The sequence below is a fragment of the Podarcis bocagei genome (assembly GCF_964188305.1).
Source record: "Podarcis bocagei genome assembly, chromosome: 14".
Classification (NCBI taxonomy): Eukaryota; Metazoa; Chordata; class Lepidosauria; order Squamata; family Lacertidae; genus Podarcis; species Podarcis bocagei.
In genome coordinates this window covers 36835849-36854737 of record NC_138139.1, presented here as the reverse complement: position 1 = coordinate 36854737, position 18889 = coordinate 36835849, and the positions used below count along the sequence as shown (strand labels likewise).

Sequence of the window (18889 nt, the reverse complement as noted above, 5' to 3'; positions counted from 1 at the left end):
TAGGCAGGCAGGGAGTGGTCTGGCAAGGGAGTTTTGTGGACTTTGAGCAAAGGAGCGGAGAGCACCAAGGCAGCCACACAGCAGGCAGGCGATGGTGTAAATTCACACCCTGAGTTGATATTATCAGCCAAATCTCTTGGCTGCAGGTCTATGATGAGTCTATGATTTTTTTACACGCCAACAGGAAAGAAAACCATCTTCCACTCACCTCTTCAGGGAACTCCTCGCCTACCAGGGCCATGATCAAGGAGGTCTTCCCCACCTGGGCTATGAGAGGGAAGGAAGGAGGGAGAGAGGAGGGGTGGAGAGAAGAAGAAACAAGAAGATCATTACAGGAACTCTTACCAAGATAAGGAATGTAGTAGCGAGTAACATGGTGGTTATTCCATGTTATCTTCTCAACAGCTGTGCATGTTAATTGAGAGAGAGAGAGAGAGAGAGAGAGAGAGAGGGAGAGAGCGAGCACACACCCTTGCAGAAGGCCATCCAGCGATCTTCCCGGCTTTGTAGGAATTTGAACTCAGGCGTCTCTGGCCCAAATCCAACCATCTATCCACTATAGCACACTGGATCTCTGAAATGCGGATGATTATGTTGGGGACAGATGTGCATCACTTCAAAAAAGCTTACAGCTTTGCAGGTCACCTGAGAGACAGGTATCCAACAGACAGAATGCACCGCCCCCAGTTTCGGTTCTGTCACATTCAATGACTAGGGGAACTGGGTGGGTGATGGCATCCCCATTCATATCAAAAGACAAATCTGACAATTTCAGTGGGGGTTGGACGCATATTTGCAGCTAGAGGATACTGCTTCTGAATTAACATTTCCTGAGCTGAATCAAGGAAATAGACTTCTGTATGACATGGTCCATGGTTAGATACAGCAGAGCTCAAATGACAGAGTGGCATCTAGGCCAGAGCTGGAGAACCTGTGGCCCTCCAGAGATTGTTCAACACTATCACAGGGATGTTGAGAGGATAAACATGGAGCAGCCCCTTTCATATGTCACACTTGGGCTCACTGGAGAAAAGGCAGACATGCAAATGACACCAGTAAGGATTTGTTTATTTTAATGGTGCAAACTTGGAGAGTTTGTTCTCTCTTTCACAGAGAAGTGGATTTGTGATTTCTCTGGTGTCATAGTGACACCAGGTGACAATCCCTCCCACCCACACTTTGCACAGACTTGACAGCTGATTGTTGGATCTCAAGAAGCTCCATGCACATGCTTTGCAAGACCTGACAACCAGCTCATGGTTGGTGCCTCTGCAAATATGATTTCAGATGAGTCAGCTCCTTACCTGTCCTGCACCTGACTCATATAAGGTGTAAAATAGAGGGGCATGGCTTGGCCAAAATGGCCTCAGAGCCTGTCCCATCCCATCTGCCCCCTCCCCCACCCAATAACAGGAACAGCCATGTGCCATCAGTTCATCAACATTGCTTGTTATTTATCACATTTATCTCCCACCTTTCCTCCAAGAAGCTCAAGGTGATATACATTTCCTTATCCCCCTGTATCTCCACAACAACCCTGTGAGGTAAATTGGGCCGAGGGACTGTGACTGGCCCAAAGTCACCCAGTAAGCTTCACAGCTGAGCAGAGATTTGAACCCCGGTCTCCCCAGTCCTAGTCTAACATCTAATCTCACCACCACACTGGCTCAAATAAGAGGATCAGAAGAAATTGCCAGGCAGTAATTGGTCCATTTAGTTCAGTACTTTCTAAATTGACTGGCAGCATCTCTTTGGGGTTTCAGGCAGGAGACATTCCCAATCCTTCCTGTGGATTGAATGTGGGACCTCCTCCATGCAAAGCAGATTCTTGGCCCCTGAGCTACAACCCTTCCCCAAAGACACTCATTTGTAGCAGACGCTGAGCAAAAATAGAAAAAACACTAGTTCCTGCTTACAGGCTAACCCTTAGAAGAAGAAAAAAAAGGCATGCAATAGAAGGGAAAGGGAGACAGAGGGAAAGGAGGAAGCCTTGTGCCAGCTGGTGAGAGGGTAAAAGCCAGTAAAGAATACAACCATCACCTAGGAATAGGAAATTGTCATTTTAAACATAGATATAAGGCTTGGGTAAGCTGCCTGGCTAGTAACTTTTGTGGACTCGGTTACAAGCCAGGAGTATGCATAAGCCACTAGTTGAAGATTAAAGCAGACAAGAAACCACAAGAGTCCGGTTAAGAGTCAAGGAATAGCACCAACAGGACATAAGAAAAGGCACTGGGGTGCAGGGGGTTAGGGTTACCTCCCAATCCTTTATCCCCAAAGCATAGACAGTTATCTGTTAGTGAATCTGCTATTTCAGGTTTAAATCCACAAAGCCCCCAATATATTGCCTCCTATACACACATATATATTTCAGAAAAAAACTCAGATAATTAATTATACACAGTGCCCCGAGCCAAGATTTAGAATAGTAACTACTCTCAGCAAAGAGGAAGCTTTTTAAAGTTATTAATATTTGAAAATGTTGTTTGCAGCCCACACAAATAGGAAAAAATCAGTTTGTTTTAGCTGTATGCTCCCAGAGAGACCACGGCATCTCCTAATGCTGTTTTCCAAGACACAGTTAACTTGAGAAGGGAGATGGTGAGCAAGATCCATAGTCCTTGACTAGAGTTCCTCCTTCTCAGTTGCACCTTACAACATTGGGTGACCAACCTACAAATAATAATAATAATAATAATTTTATTATATATACCCCACCTGTCTGGATAGGTTTCCCCAGCCACTCTGGGCTGCTCACAGCATATATCAGAACATATTAAAACATCAAACATTAAAAACTTCCTTAAACAGGGCTGCCTTCAGATGTCTTCTAAAAGTCAGATAGTTGTTTATTTCCTTGGCAACTGAAAGGAGGGAGAAGGCCCTCTGTCTGGTTCCCTGTAACCTCACTTCTTGCAGTGAGGGAACCACCAGAAGGCCCTCGGAGCTGGACCTCAGTTTAAGGGCTGAGCGGTGGGGGTGAAGACGCTCCTTCAGGTATATTGGGCCAAGGCCATTTAAGGCTTTAAAGGTCAGCACCAACACTTTGAATTGTGCTCAAAAATGTAATGGGAGCTAGTGAAGAACCTTTAGGACTGGTGTCATATGGTCTCGGCGGCCACTCCATGTCACCAATCTCGCTGCCGCATTCTAGATTAGTTGTAGTTTCTGGGTCATCCGCATACTGGTGAATGCCCAGCCCAACCCCCCGATGATTTTTCCCAGCAGCTTTATATTGATATTAAAAAGCATGGGGGAGAGGACGGAGCCGTGAGGCATCCCACAAGTGAGAGCCCAGGGGTCGGAACTCTTATCCCCCAACACCACTTTCTGGACATGACCCAGGAGGAAGGAGTGGAACCACTGTATGACAGTACTCCCAACTCCTCTAGACGGTCCAGAAGGATGTCATGATCAATGTGTCAAAAGCCACTGAGAGATCCAGCAGCACCAGGAAATAGCTTCCACCTTGGTCCCTGTCCCACCGGACATCATCGACCAGCGCAACCAAAGCAGTTTCAGTCCCATGATGAGGCCTGAATCCTGATTGGAAGGGATCCAAGTGGTCTGCATCCTCCAGGCGTGCCTGGGGTTGTTCAGCGACCACCCGCTCAATCACCTTGCCTGTTTGTTTTATATCCCATTATTGTCATCCCTCTGTAAAACTTGCAAGTCTGTGTGGCATAGTGGTTAGAGTGTCCAACTATGACTTGGGAGACCAGGGTTCAAATCCCACCGAGCCCTGAACCCCACCTTGAGCCAGTCACTACCTTTCAACCAAACCTACCTCACAGGGTTGTCGTGAGGATAAAATGCAGAGGTGGAGAAGCGTGTACCCCACCTTGAGCTCCTTGGAGAAAAGGTGGGATAAATGTAATAATAAATAAAAGGGGGAGGGATTGGAACAAGATAGTGATGCAAAATTGTCTTTGTTATAAGAAGAAGAAAAGAAGGCCTCCATCCTTCCCTTGCAACTTCAATGTTTAAAGTAGAGATGGGCAAGCTGTGGCTTTTGGCCTAATTTCATGGGGGTGGAAGGGAGGGGGAAAATGGAAAGGGGGCACCAGAAAGAGACAGAAACAAAGAAACAAGGAGGGTGTTTTAAAGGGCAATCTCTTACAAATGGCTTAGAGAATAAACATGTCTTAACCCGACTGAGAAAGGATAATAAAGTGGGCAGCCATCAGTACCATCATGCCCTCTTCCTGTGAGCTTTTGTAGGCTGCTAGATGGCATCCTGAAACAAAATGCTGGACTTGGTGGAATTTGATCTGATCCGTAAAGACTCTTCTAACACTTTAATTTGTGGGCTGCAGGAAAACCAATACCACCAGAATACACCAAATAGTTTCTGTGTAAGAATGCTTGGACTCTAGCAAATTCAACCCAAATTCTGAGCTCTACATTATCCAGGTTAAAACATCTTAATGCATACAAAAATTGAGAGTGGGAAAATTCTCCCATTAAATTTAGAAAAAAATGAATCTAACCCTTTGCTTCCCCCACCCCCTTTTTCTGATTACATAAATACTTTGGGTAAGGGACTTCCTTAAGGCAATAACAAAGCCCACAATGACTCTCTGGTGTGAAAAAAAAACATTTGGGGATGGCTGGATGCAAGGAAGACACTGAGGCCCAGCGGCAGAGTGACTCTCTTCCAATGCCTGAGGGCTATTCTCTCCAAAAAAATAAAATCTACTGCCAAAAAATCCCAAAGGGAAGAATAGCAAAGAAGGATAGAGCAAAACGAGGACACTGACATGCAGTGGACAGTCACACACACTTATGGAACTGCAAAGAGCTTTCTTTACATTTAGGCCAGAGATGGAGAACATGTGGCCTTTCAGGTGCTATGTGGAGTTAACAGAGTTTATAATGCTAATATAACACACTCACATCTGCTCTGGCCAATAGTTAAAGACGACGGATGTTGTGGCCCAATAACAGCTGGAGGGCCACACATTCCCCAGTTGTGATTTGTGGAAAGGTGCTGCCTATATGGTCTACAGCCACATGAGACTCTCCAGAGACAAGGTTGTCCCTCATGTGGACTTCACCAGCTTGCAACAAAGGCAAGCTCAGTTCTACTTCTGAGACCAAATTATATTCCACCTCAACAGTTGGGCATACATACTTAGGTCACTCACACATGTTCATAGGAACTTAGGAAGTTGCCATATTTCGGGTCAGACTGTGTGGCCATCTAGCCCAGGATTATGAACTCTGATCACCATCAGCTGGCAGACAGAGAGCAGCCTTTCTCTCGCATCAGCCACCACCTCCTCTTTTTAACTAGGGGTGGATGCAAAGTCTGTCACTCTTGGTAACAGTGCCTCTCAACATGAACACGATGCTCATCAAATGATGGACTGCAGTATTAAAGGGGCCACCATCATTCAAACATAGTAGGTTAGACTAAGGGTGGAGAACCTGTGGCTTTCCAGACATCACTGAACTCCAACCCCCAGCAGCCCCAGCCACTATGGCTAATAGCCGGGGAAGATGGAGAACCAACCATCATGGTTAAGCTCTCTCCTCATTAACCTGAGCTAAAGCCAACCTAGTGAGGCAAGAGATTAACCACAAGTTCCGGTCTGAATGACACAGTAAACTCAGTGTGGACCAGGAGCAAAACATGACAGGGAGCAGCAAAGCAACTGCAAACTCCTTTCTCCAAGCCTATACTTTTTTCCTGAGACGACACTGGTGACTGAGACTTTAGATGAAGTCACAGGCTGCTTCCTTCTGATCCTTCCATACTCCTCCCAGCTATCATCCACCCCACAAAATTTGCCCTTTTAATTTTCATTCAGAATTTCCATAAACAGCAATTGCTGTTAAATCTTTACCAATATCCCACTGGTTTTCCCCAGTCATTGGGAAAGGACTGCAGCTGAGCTTGTTAATTTCTACACTTTGCGGTCTCTTAAAACATTCTATTTAAAATATTTGCATTCTGTGTATGTATCCAAAAATACAATATAGTGCTGTTGACTTTATTTTAAGCTGCTTTCCACGTATTTCCCAATCTGCCTACAGTTTCGATTGCCAACGGATTTCGGCAAAAGATTAAATATTACCCAAGAGCCCGAAAGCACCTTAACAACAAACCCACCAGGGCTTGAGTTCTCAAAAGCCAGAGACCAATATGTCAGATGTATATAGATGCACGCAACAGTATGGTATTGATAACCCTTAGTTATTATTTTGTAATCTGAATAACCTATTTATGATGATGGTGGTGATGATAATTCTCCTTTTCTCCAAGCTGAACCCTTAGGGTTGTTCCAAAATGTCAGTCTGTTTCAGCAAAAGCAAAGGGCGCCTGGGGGGGCACTTGGGATTGTGTTTCCCCCATGTTTCGTCTACCAGCTTTCATTCCCTCACCTCCACTTCTGTCAAAACTGCCCCTAAAAGGCTCGCCCCCCCCCCCATTCTGAAAACCTGCCTTCCGGCATTACAAATCCATCTCAGGCATCCATATCCCCCAGTTGCAACCCTCAGAGACTACCCCATGACCTCTGACCCCCTCCCCAACTCCACCCTCCCCGACCTCCGACCCCTCCCTCACCTGCATCCTCCATGACCTCTGACCCCCTCCCCTAAATCCACCCCTCATTTCACTGCACCACCTCCAGCCATGGGGGGGGGCTTCCCCAGTGCTTACCCTCCCCCAGCAGGAGGATGCGCACATCCCGCCTCATCGCCGTCGCTTCAGCAGCCACCACGACGCTCCCCGCCTCCTGACAGCGCCCCACCCACAGGACAGCAGCGGCTTCCCAGCCCGCCGCCTCCTCTCCCACTTCCGGTTCCGGCTTCCTTCCGTTTGCGACCATAGAGCCGCCGGGACAGAAGGGCGTCAGTGACAGCAGCGGCACCTCCCGGCCGGCGGGCAAAGTGCAGCCAGTGCCTCTTGTTCTTGACGAGCGAACTGGACTAGTGTAAAGGCTGCGGGTGGGCGGGAGCGCAGCACCACCTAGAGGCCAGGGAGCTTGCTGGGATTCAGCCCCGATTCCCAGCGGTAATGCCGCCTGCGCAGGTACGGTAATCGGCGTTTTGAGAGCAGCAGCTGTAGTAATATCGTGTGTTTAATGTGCTAGGGTTATTGAATAACGTGATATATTCTGCCAATCAACAGGCAGTGAGTTGCAGCATTTTTGTAAACATTCTGGTAAAGACGTTTGCAGAATAAGGGGGCAGGCATTATCTTGGCATGTCGCCAGATTTTAGCAGTTATTGTTTTTATCTACCTTGAACCCTGACAGAGAAAAGAGGGTAAATAAATAAATAAAGATGATGATGATGATGATGATGATGATGGAGGGAACTCAAATATGCATGTGTGTATGGTTTTCTCAGTAGTGATGTATGGAAGTGAGAGCTGGACCATAAAGAAGGCTGATCGCCAAAGAATTGATGCTTTTGAATTATGGTGCTGGAAGAGACGCTTGAGAGTCCCATGGACTGCAAGAAGATCAAACCTATCCATTCTTAAGGAAATTAGCCCTGAGTGCTCACTGGAAGGACAGATCCTGAAGCTGAGGCTCCAATACTTTGGCCACCTCATGAGAAGAGAAGACTCCCTGGAAAAGACCCTGATGCTGGGAAAGATGGAGGGCACAAGGAGAAGGGGATGACAGAGAACGAGATGGTTGGACAGTGTTCTCGAAGCTACCAGCATGAGTTTGACCAAACTGCGGGAGGCAGTCAAAGACAGGAGGGCCTGATGTGCTCTGGTCCAGGGGGTCACGAAGAGTCGGACACGACTAAACAACAACAACGTTTATGTTGGGGGGTGGCACTGGCTGACCCAGATCATCTGAACAGGGATTTGTACACCAGTATTCTTGGTCTAAAGTCAACACATTAGCCACTATATCATATAATGGATGTGTAGGTTTTTTTATTTTATAATTTTTATTCCCCCCTTTTTTACAGATTTTATTTATAGTTTTCATTACAATTCACCTCTCACTGAATATCACCTAACATTCAATCATTGACTTCTCTTACCCTCCTCCCATGGTTCCATTTGTTTATCCATTAAAACTGCATATTCTCATTTCCCCTTTTATTCAAACTTCCCCTTCCCCCCTAGTTTTAAAAGTTTAAACTGAATTTAAACTAATCCTGCTAACACTTTGTCCTGCTTTACATAATTCTTCAGATATTCTGCAAAGATTTCCCACTCTTCCTGTTAATTTGCCAGTTCTACATATTCCATTAATTTTATCTGCCACTTCTCCTTTGTTGAAGTCATTCTTTCCATTTCTGAGCATATGCCATTCGGGCTACTGTAATTGCATAAAGAAATAAATTACTGGGTCTGTGGGGACTTCCGTTCCTAATATACCCAACAGGAAGCTTTCTGGTCTTTTTGTAAAAGTCCACTTAAACATTTCCCCCCATTTCATTATACAGTATATCATCTCCCAGAATTCCTTTGTATTTTTACAAGTCCGCCACATATGATAAAAAGTACCCTCCATTTCTTGACACTTCCAGCAAGTACCTTACTGATTTATACATTTTTGCTAATCTACTTGGTGCAAGGTACTATCATTGTCATGAAGTTTTCTTTCAGGGTATATATAACAAGCTTTAAATTTTAAATCCTAACTCCATGTAGATTTTTAACAGCTGTGTGTTGTTACAGGCATTTTTTTTAAAAAAAGATAAATAGCTCACACATTTTGTAAATTAATAAATATAAATATATATATTTATTTTAAAAACAGAAATGAGCTAGCTTCAGTAGTTATTTTCAAACTGTACGCTTCTCTTGCCTTTCCTTTGGAAATTTCCAAAGTCAGATGAAAAAATGTCCAATTCTTCTGGTTGATACATCTGCAACACAATTGCAATCCCATTCTATTTGTACACTATTTCCTAGGATGGACAAGGACCCAGAAAGAACCCAGCTTAAACTTCAGAACTCACACACAGACTGATAGGGCTGATAGTTATAGAGAAAATGAAAAGGGCACAATCTGTTGGGAAGGAGTCCAAAAGCCTCAGAAAAGAAATTACACAAGAGCTCAAAGAACTGATGTAAGAGAGAATTTTTCTGCCAACTGTGCCCTTCCCGAACTAACCACATGTCACCTGAAGAGTCTTAACAAACAAAACATCAAAATAAATCATATAGAGAAACTCAGGATTGCTGCCTATGACTTTTGGGGATCCAAACCTAACAACTTAGGTCACAAAAAACCCCAACTGCCACACAGGTGTCTTTTCTGATAAAAGCATGCCTAGAAGCAAAGCAGATGCGTGAGTATCTGTGTGACCACTGTTGAATTCTGTTTCACTTGCGTTTCCTGACAAAGATGCAGGTGTGAGAACAAGATATGCATTTAAAAAAAACAACACACACAGAAAAATATTTATATCTATATACTGTATACCCTTCTAACTTTGCATTTAAGGCAATTTACAAAATAAAAGTGAAACAATTAGAGTGTCATAGGCATTAATCATAAAATGCACATCACATTAACAGTAGCATGAGCAAGCCAATCCTGTGTGTGCTTCCTTGGAAGTAAGTCCCATGGGATTCAATGGGGCATACAAGAAAGCATGCAAAGGATTACAGCCTGGGAATGTAATCAAAACAACATTTTTGTTGCCTAAAGCCAAGCGGCTGCTTTTGGTGTCTCTCTCTCTCTGTGTGTAAAATAATTTCTCTCTGCAGCTTTTGACCTTCTTACTTAGCACCCAATGCAATTCACAAAACAAACGCAACCCATCAACATGTCAACAAAAAGTAAAAATACAAAAATACAAAGCGTAAAATACAATGACACTATTGTAAAAGAAAAAGAAAAAGGGGATCATTTGCACCACTTATCCCTAGACAATCTTGTGAACTGCAAGTCTCCAAGGATTTAGCCTCCACTCGCAGGATCCTTCTATGACCAATTTGTGCGGCTGAGCCAATCCAGTCCAATCCAAATCTTTATGTGTGCTTGCACTCATGGACATTGTTTCAGAAGCCACAGGTACAAAATACTGCATCACACCCAATCTCCTCTGTGTTCTTTTGCTTCAGCTGTGAGATGTAGCATCTCCTGAACAGAATGTGCAGTTGTAACAATGTAGGTGACAACGATGGCGTGGCTTCTGCACTCTGTGCAGTAAAATCCTTGTCATGCGCATGGGGTTGTCCCAAGGAAGAAGATACCTGCATTTCTTAAGACATCCCACTTTGCTCCCAGATGCTTAGAAAGCTGCCACCTGAAAATTCCAGGTTTCTTTTTTTTAAAAATAATAATATTTTATTAAGTTTTAACAAGAAAAAAGGTTACAAAGGACATCAGCAAAAAAGAAAGCAAATTCCAGGTTTCTTATACCAAGGGTGAACCTCCAGATTTTACTGGACTCCAGTTCCCATCAATCCCTAACTGCTGGTTATGATAGATGGGGTTGATGGGAGTTGGAATCCAGGCAACATCAAGGGAGGGGGCCACAGAGTTCTCCATCTCTGCTTTATACAAAAAATGTCAGCAAAAAATGTCAGGGCATTGTGGATTGCTCTGTCCAGTGGTAGAAATCTGGCATATCTTCCTACTGCATAACACCCAACTCTTTGTTCACCTCCTGCTCAATACAGTCGAAGTGTCCATAAACTGGAAGAGTTCAGAAAGACGGATCGCCAAAGCCAACGTCTAACTGCACCTGATGGATCTCCTGGAGCAGTTCCTCGTTGGCCAGCTCCAGCTGCAATGGAAGGAGTAGGGATGAGACGAGACTAAATCAAGTGCCTATTTAAAGATCTGTCATGTATGCTTTGGTTCAAGGAGGAAGGCTGGGCCAGTTAATCCCTACTTCAAGGCCACACAAGACAACCAGAAATACTTTCACTGTCGGCCTGCCAAAAGCTGGCATCAGATGTGATAGAACAAGTCAGGATGGTGAGATAGCAGCACGCAACAGCAGCTGATTGAGAAATGCCACATTTAATTCAATGCCATTTTCAGTGTGTGTCTCACTTTTCATCATGGGAACATTCGGAACCCGCAATGATGCCTGATGTATAATATAAATATAGCATAATGTCTACACACGGACATTGAACCTTTTTGCATTGATTTTAAAATACAACCAGTTTACAGAAAAGCACTTTGGTCACAGAGAATACTATGTGAGTTAGTGCTCATGCCCAAAAGGTTTTTCCACTTGATTTTACTTGATACTCATGTTTGTGTCGCCTTCATTTATTTGTACTGTAATGGTTTTGTTACTGCTTCATCATTCTTCTTGTTCTTAGCCTCCTTGCATTTTTCCAAGAAATAGAAAGGAGGGATATGCTTTCTAATATATATATATATATAAATGATGACTAAATTAATCCTGGCTTAAAGAATGTGTGACTTGCTAGTCACACCTGCTGGTTGCTTCCAAACCAAAGTGTAACGCCTTTCCACAAATCTAACAATCGTGAAAGAGAGAATAGGGTGACAAACCTTGACAGCATATTTGTAGGATTGTTCTGCCTCCAGCTGCCTTCCACCCTGAAGAAGAAGAAGAAAGCAGTCCACAGTAAGCTGATCTTTTACAACACAATATTGTAGTTGCAAGAAACTGCAAAGGGTTTAATTATGGGTTAAGAAAAAGAATGGACAGCAGAGAAACACTACTCCCCAATGAAGTACTTGTTAGTTGTCAACTTGAGGATAGAGGCAAACAAAAGGCAAATGATGTTGGGGGGGGGGTTGACACCACTCCCCCCCCCCCACATTTCTGTTTTGATAAATAGCGTCTTTGGACCCATTCATTTACCATTTAAATATTTGAGGATTCCACCTCCCCCCCAAAAAGATACACGGATGAACCATGTTAAGCCTGGGCATCAGAATGGTTGAGTACCTGTTTCCACTGAGCGCCTCCTTGAAACCCTTCACCTAACATACTCACACTGCTGTAAAGAAAAGCAGATATGCCTTTTGCTGGGTTAAAAGGCCCTTGAGAGTTCACCTGCATGCAGACGAGAGCCAGATACGCCCACACTTCAGCATTGTTGTTGTTGAGGGCATTGGCCTCGGAGAGGGCATCTTCTGCCTCCACCATCTCTTTGAGCTTTAGAGAGGGAGAAGTAGACTGATTAAAAACGTAAGACCATGTGCTGTGGACTTGGCTTCAAGCACCAGCAGTGGGAGTGCACTGCAGCCGGATTAAAGAGCATCAGTCTCTTACCCTATAGCAGGCAATTCCTACTCCCAGCCATGTGAGACAGGAAGGTGATTTCTTACTGGCCAGCAGGTAGATGTCCTTTGCCTTGTCATACTGTCAGAGGAACAGAGGGTGGCAAATTACTCTCCATGCTATGGCAATTGACACAATACTCTGTTTGTTTTGTTCTTGACAGAAGCCTTCTCTAGCCACCGTTTCAAAGAGAACTACTCACAAAGGACATTTTGTGTTTTTTTATTATATTTATTAGCTGCTCAGTAACTGTTGGTGACATAAAAAGGAATATCAAAACAAACAAACAAACAAACAAACAAACAAAAAAGGACTACTAAAACAAGATAAAATCAACCAATACAATCTGAAATGAGCACTTAACATAATTGCAAAAACCTTGCCCAGCAGAAAACAATAGGCTTTAAAATTCCAGAATGCAAAACAAGCACATTAAAGGGCATCAGATTCAACTAGTCCAGTGACCCTCCTGCTTCTAACAGCCAGGTGTGTCTCCAAGAAGCCCACAAGCAGGACTTGAAGGCAACAGGCCTCCCCAGTCAGAGTAGGAGAGGTTCCCCTTAGATTTCATGCCAAGACTGCCAGCCCACCCAGCTCTTCTGTGTCCTGCTGAACCCCCCGTTTTCTGTCTCCTCACCTCCTTCCTCTCTAAGTAGATGGATCCTAACCGCAGGTAGACAAAATGCATATCCTTTGCATCAGTCACAAAACCGATGGTCCGCTCATAGCAGGCTTTTGCCTCGCCAAAGTCCCCAGTCAGGTAGCAGAGATGCCCTTTCTGAGCCCAAACCTCTGGATTCTGCACAAAAAAATAAAATAAAAATGGTGGCAGGAAATGGAATAAGTGGTTCCATGCAATAAGTGGTTGACATGCATATTTGTGGTATGAAAAGGTTAAAGTACATAGAGCTTTCTTGAATCATGTAAGAAAATCGGTTTATGAAGTATGGGGAAAATATAAAAATTTATTAGAGCAAAAAACACCTTGGTGGCTCTCCCCATTAGAAGCGATATCCTTGAAAAAACTGAATTATGAGAAATGATTGGGCAATGTGCAAAGATCTAGGTTTGAAGATATAAGAGAATTACTAATTGACTGGTTACTATCAATTAAATAATATATTTAAGGTAGACTAAAAGAATGGTTTTTGTACTGAAATCTCTAAATTTGAAAAAGAGTTGCTAGGGAATAAAACAAAATTACTTTCAAAAATGTATAAATTAATATTAGAATGGTATACAAAAAACAAACAGGCCAAATCAGTAATGATACACTGGGCGAGAGACTTTGGGTATAATATACAACAGGCAGAATGGGAGAAGTTATGAAATTGGGATTTAAAGTTCACAGCATGTTATACGTTGAAAGAAAATTATATGAAAATGATGTATCGATGGTATTTAACTCCTAGCAAATTGGCAAAAATGTATAAAACAGGCTCAAATGTATGCTGGAAATGTAAGGAAAAAGAAGGCACCTTTTATCATATGTGGTGGAAATGTAAGGTAGTAAGGGGATTTTGGGAAAAGATATATAATGAGTTGGGGGGAAAATGTTTAAAATAACCTTTGCTAAAAAAACTGAAGCCTTCCTTTTAGGAATTCTAGGTGTCGAAATCCCAAGGAAGCAGAAAGGAATCTTGTTTTTATGATTTATGTTTGATATATGATTGTAAAATTTTAATCTGAAAAACCAAACAATTTTTTTTTAAAAAAAAAAAAGGAAGGAAGGAGGAGGGGGGGTTCAGAAGAATGAGTCTGACTAGGGCAGTAGTTAAAAAAGATTTCAAAAACAAATGATGTGGTCAGGTCTGTGCAGAGTGAAGCAGCTAGGTACACTTGCCCCAGGCTTTGAAGGGCTAAGCTGGCTGGAGGGCCCCACCAGCGGTCTGCTGGACTTACGCTGCCATGCCAAGAATGCCCTGTGTCTCCCAGCCAACCGGGGACTCCCACCCTGGGCCTCAGACAGGCCTGCACAAGCCTGGATGTGGTGATGGGGAATTCTGAGCTTTTCAGTGCTTTCTGTAGGAAACTTTTACACGGGGAATCTCTGTCCTGCACAGAGGCAACAACCTGCTTGCTGAGGCCTCTGCTGCTGCTGCTCATCACTCCCGTGTGCTGCTGTCTCAGATCAGTAGGCTAGCAGAAAAATGCCCCACAGCCTTGAAGAAGGAGCACACCTTGTATCACAGTAGAATCTGGTCGGCCACTGAGAACAGGATGCTGAACTCAATGGGCCATTGGCCTGATCCAGCAGCCAGGCTCTTCTTATCCTTTGATGTTGCAGAAAGGGCAGCTGTGTTAGTCGGCTGCAGTAAAAACAACTAAGAGTCTTCAGCCCCCTTAAAAGTTACAGCATAAACTTTGGTGGAACAGAGTCAACTTTGTCAGATACATGACATATTCCCAGTTTGGGGAGGTCTATGGAGATATGTGTGTGTACATATAAAATCTCACACAATTGGTGCCCTTTTCTGTAAACAGTGGAATCAAATACAAATATCTGGCATCACTGACGTAATGTTCGGGTGCGGCTCTTTGGGAGGTGCCTGTCTTGTTGATGCCGGGTGAGCGGAACAAAAGGGTACTAAAAAGAGATACTTGCCAGGTAATCAATCTGGACGGCCATTTCCAGGCATTCTTCTGTCTTGCTGTATTCCTTCTTGAGCATGTATGTCTGGGCCAGCACCAGGTAGTAGTCACAGCTGGGGCCTCCTTGGGGGCAAAGCAGCTCATGTGCCAATGCCCTGTGAACAAACTGAGAAGGAAAAGCCAGCCCCAGGGTTTGTTATGCAGCCACGAAGACCTCCTGACCTGCTCAACCAGGTGAGCTAGCTTCATTCACAATTAAATTTGCTGTCTCTTGCTCCTACCTATCAGTTCCACATAGTCCTGCTCCACATTCCAGCTGTGGCCTCTGGCTTCCAAATTTAGCTTGCCTGGAGTCATGCTTGTAACTCTGTGAGGCGTAAACTATAGTGCCCAGAATTCTTTGAGGGAAAGGAAGAGCTTTAAATGTATAGTGTGTACCCAGAGAACCCACAGAGTCGGTGCCTATGGCTAGAGGGAAAGGCCACCTTGAAGGTTTCATTTTTCACTCCCCTCATGAACGCATATCCGAAATATCATCAAAAAGGAGTGAAACACGTGTTCCCTCAACTTATATTCCTGTCGATTAAAACTTGCCCTCCCTGCCTGTTTTTTGATGATTAATCAGTGGAGTCTCAATTGATTAATCCACCAGATGAAACCTGAAGCACTAGTTGATTCCCCATGGAAAGGGAGCAGCTCTACTTTGCAGTTGCCTCCAGCCCACCCTACCTCCTGCCCTGTTAGTTCCACATTCACCTGGAAGGCATTGACGTCCATCAAAAAGTTAATCGTCTCCATGAAGATGGTGGTGGTGGGCTGTGGGGGAGGGGGAGGCTCTGTTTCAAAGACAACCTTGGGTTCTGAAATGAAGCAGGGAATTCAAGGAATTTAACAACAAGCAGACCTTAGATGCCTTTCTTTAGTACAGTATGATCACTTCTTGCATAGGGGTTCTATTCCAGGGATGGCATGTATATGCAAGAATGCATATATTCAAGCCATCCCCTTGGAACTGCCCCTGCACAAGCATCCTTACCTTTCCAGAGTCCTGCACTGAGCTGGCCTTGCCCCAGCAAGGCAGAGAGCGCTGAAGCTCTCTGTCTTGTTTACCAGGCTCATGGATGCTCTCATGAAGACTCTGAGATGCTCTCGTGAGATCTCATGGGACCACCCAAGTTCCCCAGAGATCTCGCAAGGGAAAACCCTGTGCAAAAAAGAGCTTTTAAGCTCTCTGCTTTCTGTGCATTTAATTTGTGCAATTTCAACTGGCCAGCCTTCTCCAGTGTAAAGCTGAAATTGCACATGTTAAACGTGCATAAGTTGCGATCATACTGTACTCAATTTATTAAATAAATGCAGAAAATACACATCTTCATTTTTCATTTAAAGTTTTCAGCAAACTTCCACTTTGCAAAGTGTGCCTGGTCCCCACACCACCAACACCACCAGCAGTGTCTATCCACAACCCAGGCGTGAAGCCTAAGCCAAGCCAAAAGCCTATGTTAAGAGAGCAAGTTGAGGAAATGCAAAATAAGCACAGCACTTAGGAGAATGCCAATGAAAAGGGAAATGGCTGCAGTTCATCTGTTTGCCTGTAGCCAGCAATGGAAATCAGTCCATCCAGGTCTGCAGGTCTGCTTTGTTTGGCTTCACTCACCCCTGAGCAGAAACTCTGTTCAAATGCAGGCTAGTAGTCCATTGGACAGGTCATCCCATGCAATCCAGACCCTGCTATGACCGCCCAAGCACATCCTTTTGATTTTGGCAGCTCTGCCCCTTAGATTGCTGGTGTTGTTTTGCTCATTTGTGCAGCAAGAGTGGTTCTGCTGCAGCTCATTCTCTTGCTTCCCAGTCGTAATCATCATTTGCCTTGAATCCTAATATTGTGGCCCCTAACCTTTCAGAGAAAGCAGCTTCATTCTACTGGGAGCCATCGACATCTTCCTGGACATCTTAGGCACTCCTTCCTCTTCTTGCAGGCGGTGAAAGGATTCTTCATCAGCTAAAGGGGAATCATGAAAAATGAGAGAAATCAAAACGAGAACAAGCCTATCTTGATCTGCCTCTCAGATCCCTGACATTCAGCTTTGCCCAGTTATACAACAAGACTGGTGTTGTAGCTCATTCTATTTCTTCAAGGTATAGTCACACCCTCTCCAAGCCCAAGGCTGTGGCCCCAAACCTTTCGGAGGCGCCAGCCTCAATCTACTGGGAGCCAGGGACATCTTTCTGGTGATCTTAGGTTTCTCCTCTTCTGCCCGATGGATGGTTACGGGTGGCTCTGGGATGTCTGAAACTTCAACAGATGCTAAGGGGAAATCCGGAAAAATGAGAAAAGTCAAAGAAGAACAAAACTATATTTGCATATTTCTAACTGGATAGCAAGTCTCAGTACAGGAGGAATGAGCTTACACACTCACACCCACCTCCCCGATCCCATGTCCTGCCTGCAGAGGCCGATTGGTTGGGAGTTCTCTATGAACTTACTGGGTTAGCCAGAGTTACCGAGGAGCTCAGCCTTGCTGTTATTTTAATAATAATAATAATAATAATAATAATAATAATAATAATAATAATAATAATATATTTATACCCTGCCCATCTGGCTGGGTTTTCCCAGCCACTCTGGGTGGCTCCCAATCGAGTATCAAAAACACAATACAGCATTAAACATTAAAAACTTCCCTAAACAGGGCTGCCTTCAGATGCCTTTTAAAAGTAGGATAGTTGCTTATTTCCTTGACATCTGATGCTCCTCGCAGCGTCTTGACACTACAAGCTCCATGATGCCTGGGAAGGAGTGCAAAGCAAATGCTTAAGCCAGTGACCAGGAGTCTGTGGCCTACAAGTCCCGTCATGCTGGCTGCGCTGGGGATTCAAACCACTTCCTCCAAACAGAGTATTTCCCCACTGCAGATATCTCCTTTAAACTTTTGACAGTTGTCAATCACTTGGTGTTGTTATGACATCAGGTGACTGACCGATGGACGAGACCACCCCCTGTTGAAGCCCCCCGCCCCAGGTGCAGGTGAATTAAGGATCTGGCCTGTCAGGTTCCCCACCCCTACACTAGTAAGATCAAGAAGCAAAACCAACACTTCAGAAAGGGCAAAGGAGTCCAGGAAGGGTGAGAGAGATTATAGGCATGACCAGTATGTGCAGAAACGCACACACTCGCACAGTGCCAAACTCAGAAGGGACCTGGAAATGTCATAAAAGATGTCACTAAAAGGGCAGAAAGAGGGCAGGGCAGAGTTGGAGCAGAGGCAGGATGGGGCAGAACAGGGTGTTTCAATTGCACGCTATTTAACGGACGCACACAATGACATCCCGGATCGCAATCCTCATGCAAACTGGGTTTGCCTGTAGTCATAAAAATAAATTTTCAGAAAGATGAGAGGAAATGTTTTGGGATAAACAGAGTTCTAATCCCAGAGACACAGATGATATATAATATATTCTGGCATAATATATTCTGTCTGTTGTGAACATGAATATTTTTGACCTGCTGTGAACATGCTGCGCCTTTTCCAAGACCCCATTGTTTACAAATTCCCTGCAGGCAGAGTCTCAGCTTACGCAGCTCCTCCTCCGCTGAAGCAGAGAGAACTTCCACCGCTGAAGGAGACATGGAGACCTTTCGTACTGCTGCATCTCCCACCTCAGGTGGAGGTCGCTCCTTCTGGAGAGAAGCCTTCTGGAGTTTGAAAGCCTTCTGAAATGCCATCTCCACCCTAATGTCATTCTCCTGGATATCATAGAATAGCCCTGTGGGAAAGGCAAGCAAGAGAGTTGCATCACTGCTGGGAGGTGGGAGGGAGCCTCTCAACCTGCAGTGCCCCCAGCTGGCCAGGCACCTTAATGGGTCCTGCAGGAAGAAGGTGATAAAATTCACGCTCCTTTCCATCAGGGAGTAAAGGGGGGGGGGGGTAATTGACCTGCATGAAAGACTCTACGATTTGAAAACAGAGACACTGCATGTAATCTCGTTACTTATGGAAAATATTTTAATGAAAACATATTAAAGGAAAAAAACTAGTCCTACTTAGAGTAGATCCACTGAAGTTAATAGACATGACTAACAGGTTCATGA

General features: G+C 44.3%; 2 protein-coding genes across 2 annotated transcripts in view; both read right to left on the bottom strand.

The window, feature by feature from the left end:
- Positions 1–6801, bottom strand: part of RHOT2 (ras homolog family member T2) — a 30212-nt gene extending 23411 nt beyond the window's left edge. The window contains exons 1-2 of the mRNA XM_081169876.1: positions 6668–6801; positions 209–267 (exon numbers count right to left, since the gene is read on the bottom strand). Coding sequence (XP_081026002.1) covers positions 209–267; positions 6668–6704 — 96 coding nt within the window. The 5' untranslated portion in view covers positions 6705–6801. The remainder of the gene's footprint in view (positions 1–208; positions 268–6667) is intronic.
- Positions 6802–10473: 3672 nt separating this feature from the next.
- CFAP70 (cilia and flagella associated protein 70) overlaps positions 10474–18889 on the bottom strand; it is a 31375-nt gene continuing 22959 nt past the window's right edge. The window contains exons 20-29 of the mRNA XM_081170444.1: positions 18376–18564; positions 16979–17104; positions 16694–16798; positions 15553–15656; positions 14810–14962; positions 12842–13003; positions 12196–12285; positions 11977–12078; positions 11466–11513; positions 10474–10719 (exon numbers count right to left, since the gene is read on the bottom strand). Of these exons, the coding sequence (XP_081026570.1) occupies positions 10639–10719; positions 11466–11513; positions 11977–12078; positions 12196–12285; positions 12842–13003; positions 14810–14962; positions 15553–15656; positions 16694–16798; positions 16979–17104; positions 18376–18564 (1160 nt within the window). The 3' untranslated portion in view covers positions 10474–10638. The remainder of the gene's footprint in view (positions 10720–11465; positions 11514–11976; positions 12079–12195; positions 12286–12841; positions 13004–14809; positions 14963–15552; positions 15657–16693; positions 16799–16978; positions 17105–18375; positions 18565–18889) is intronic.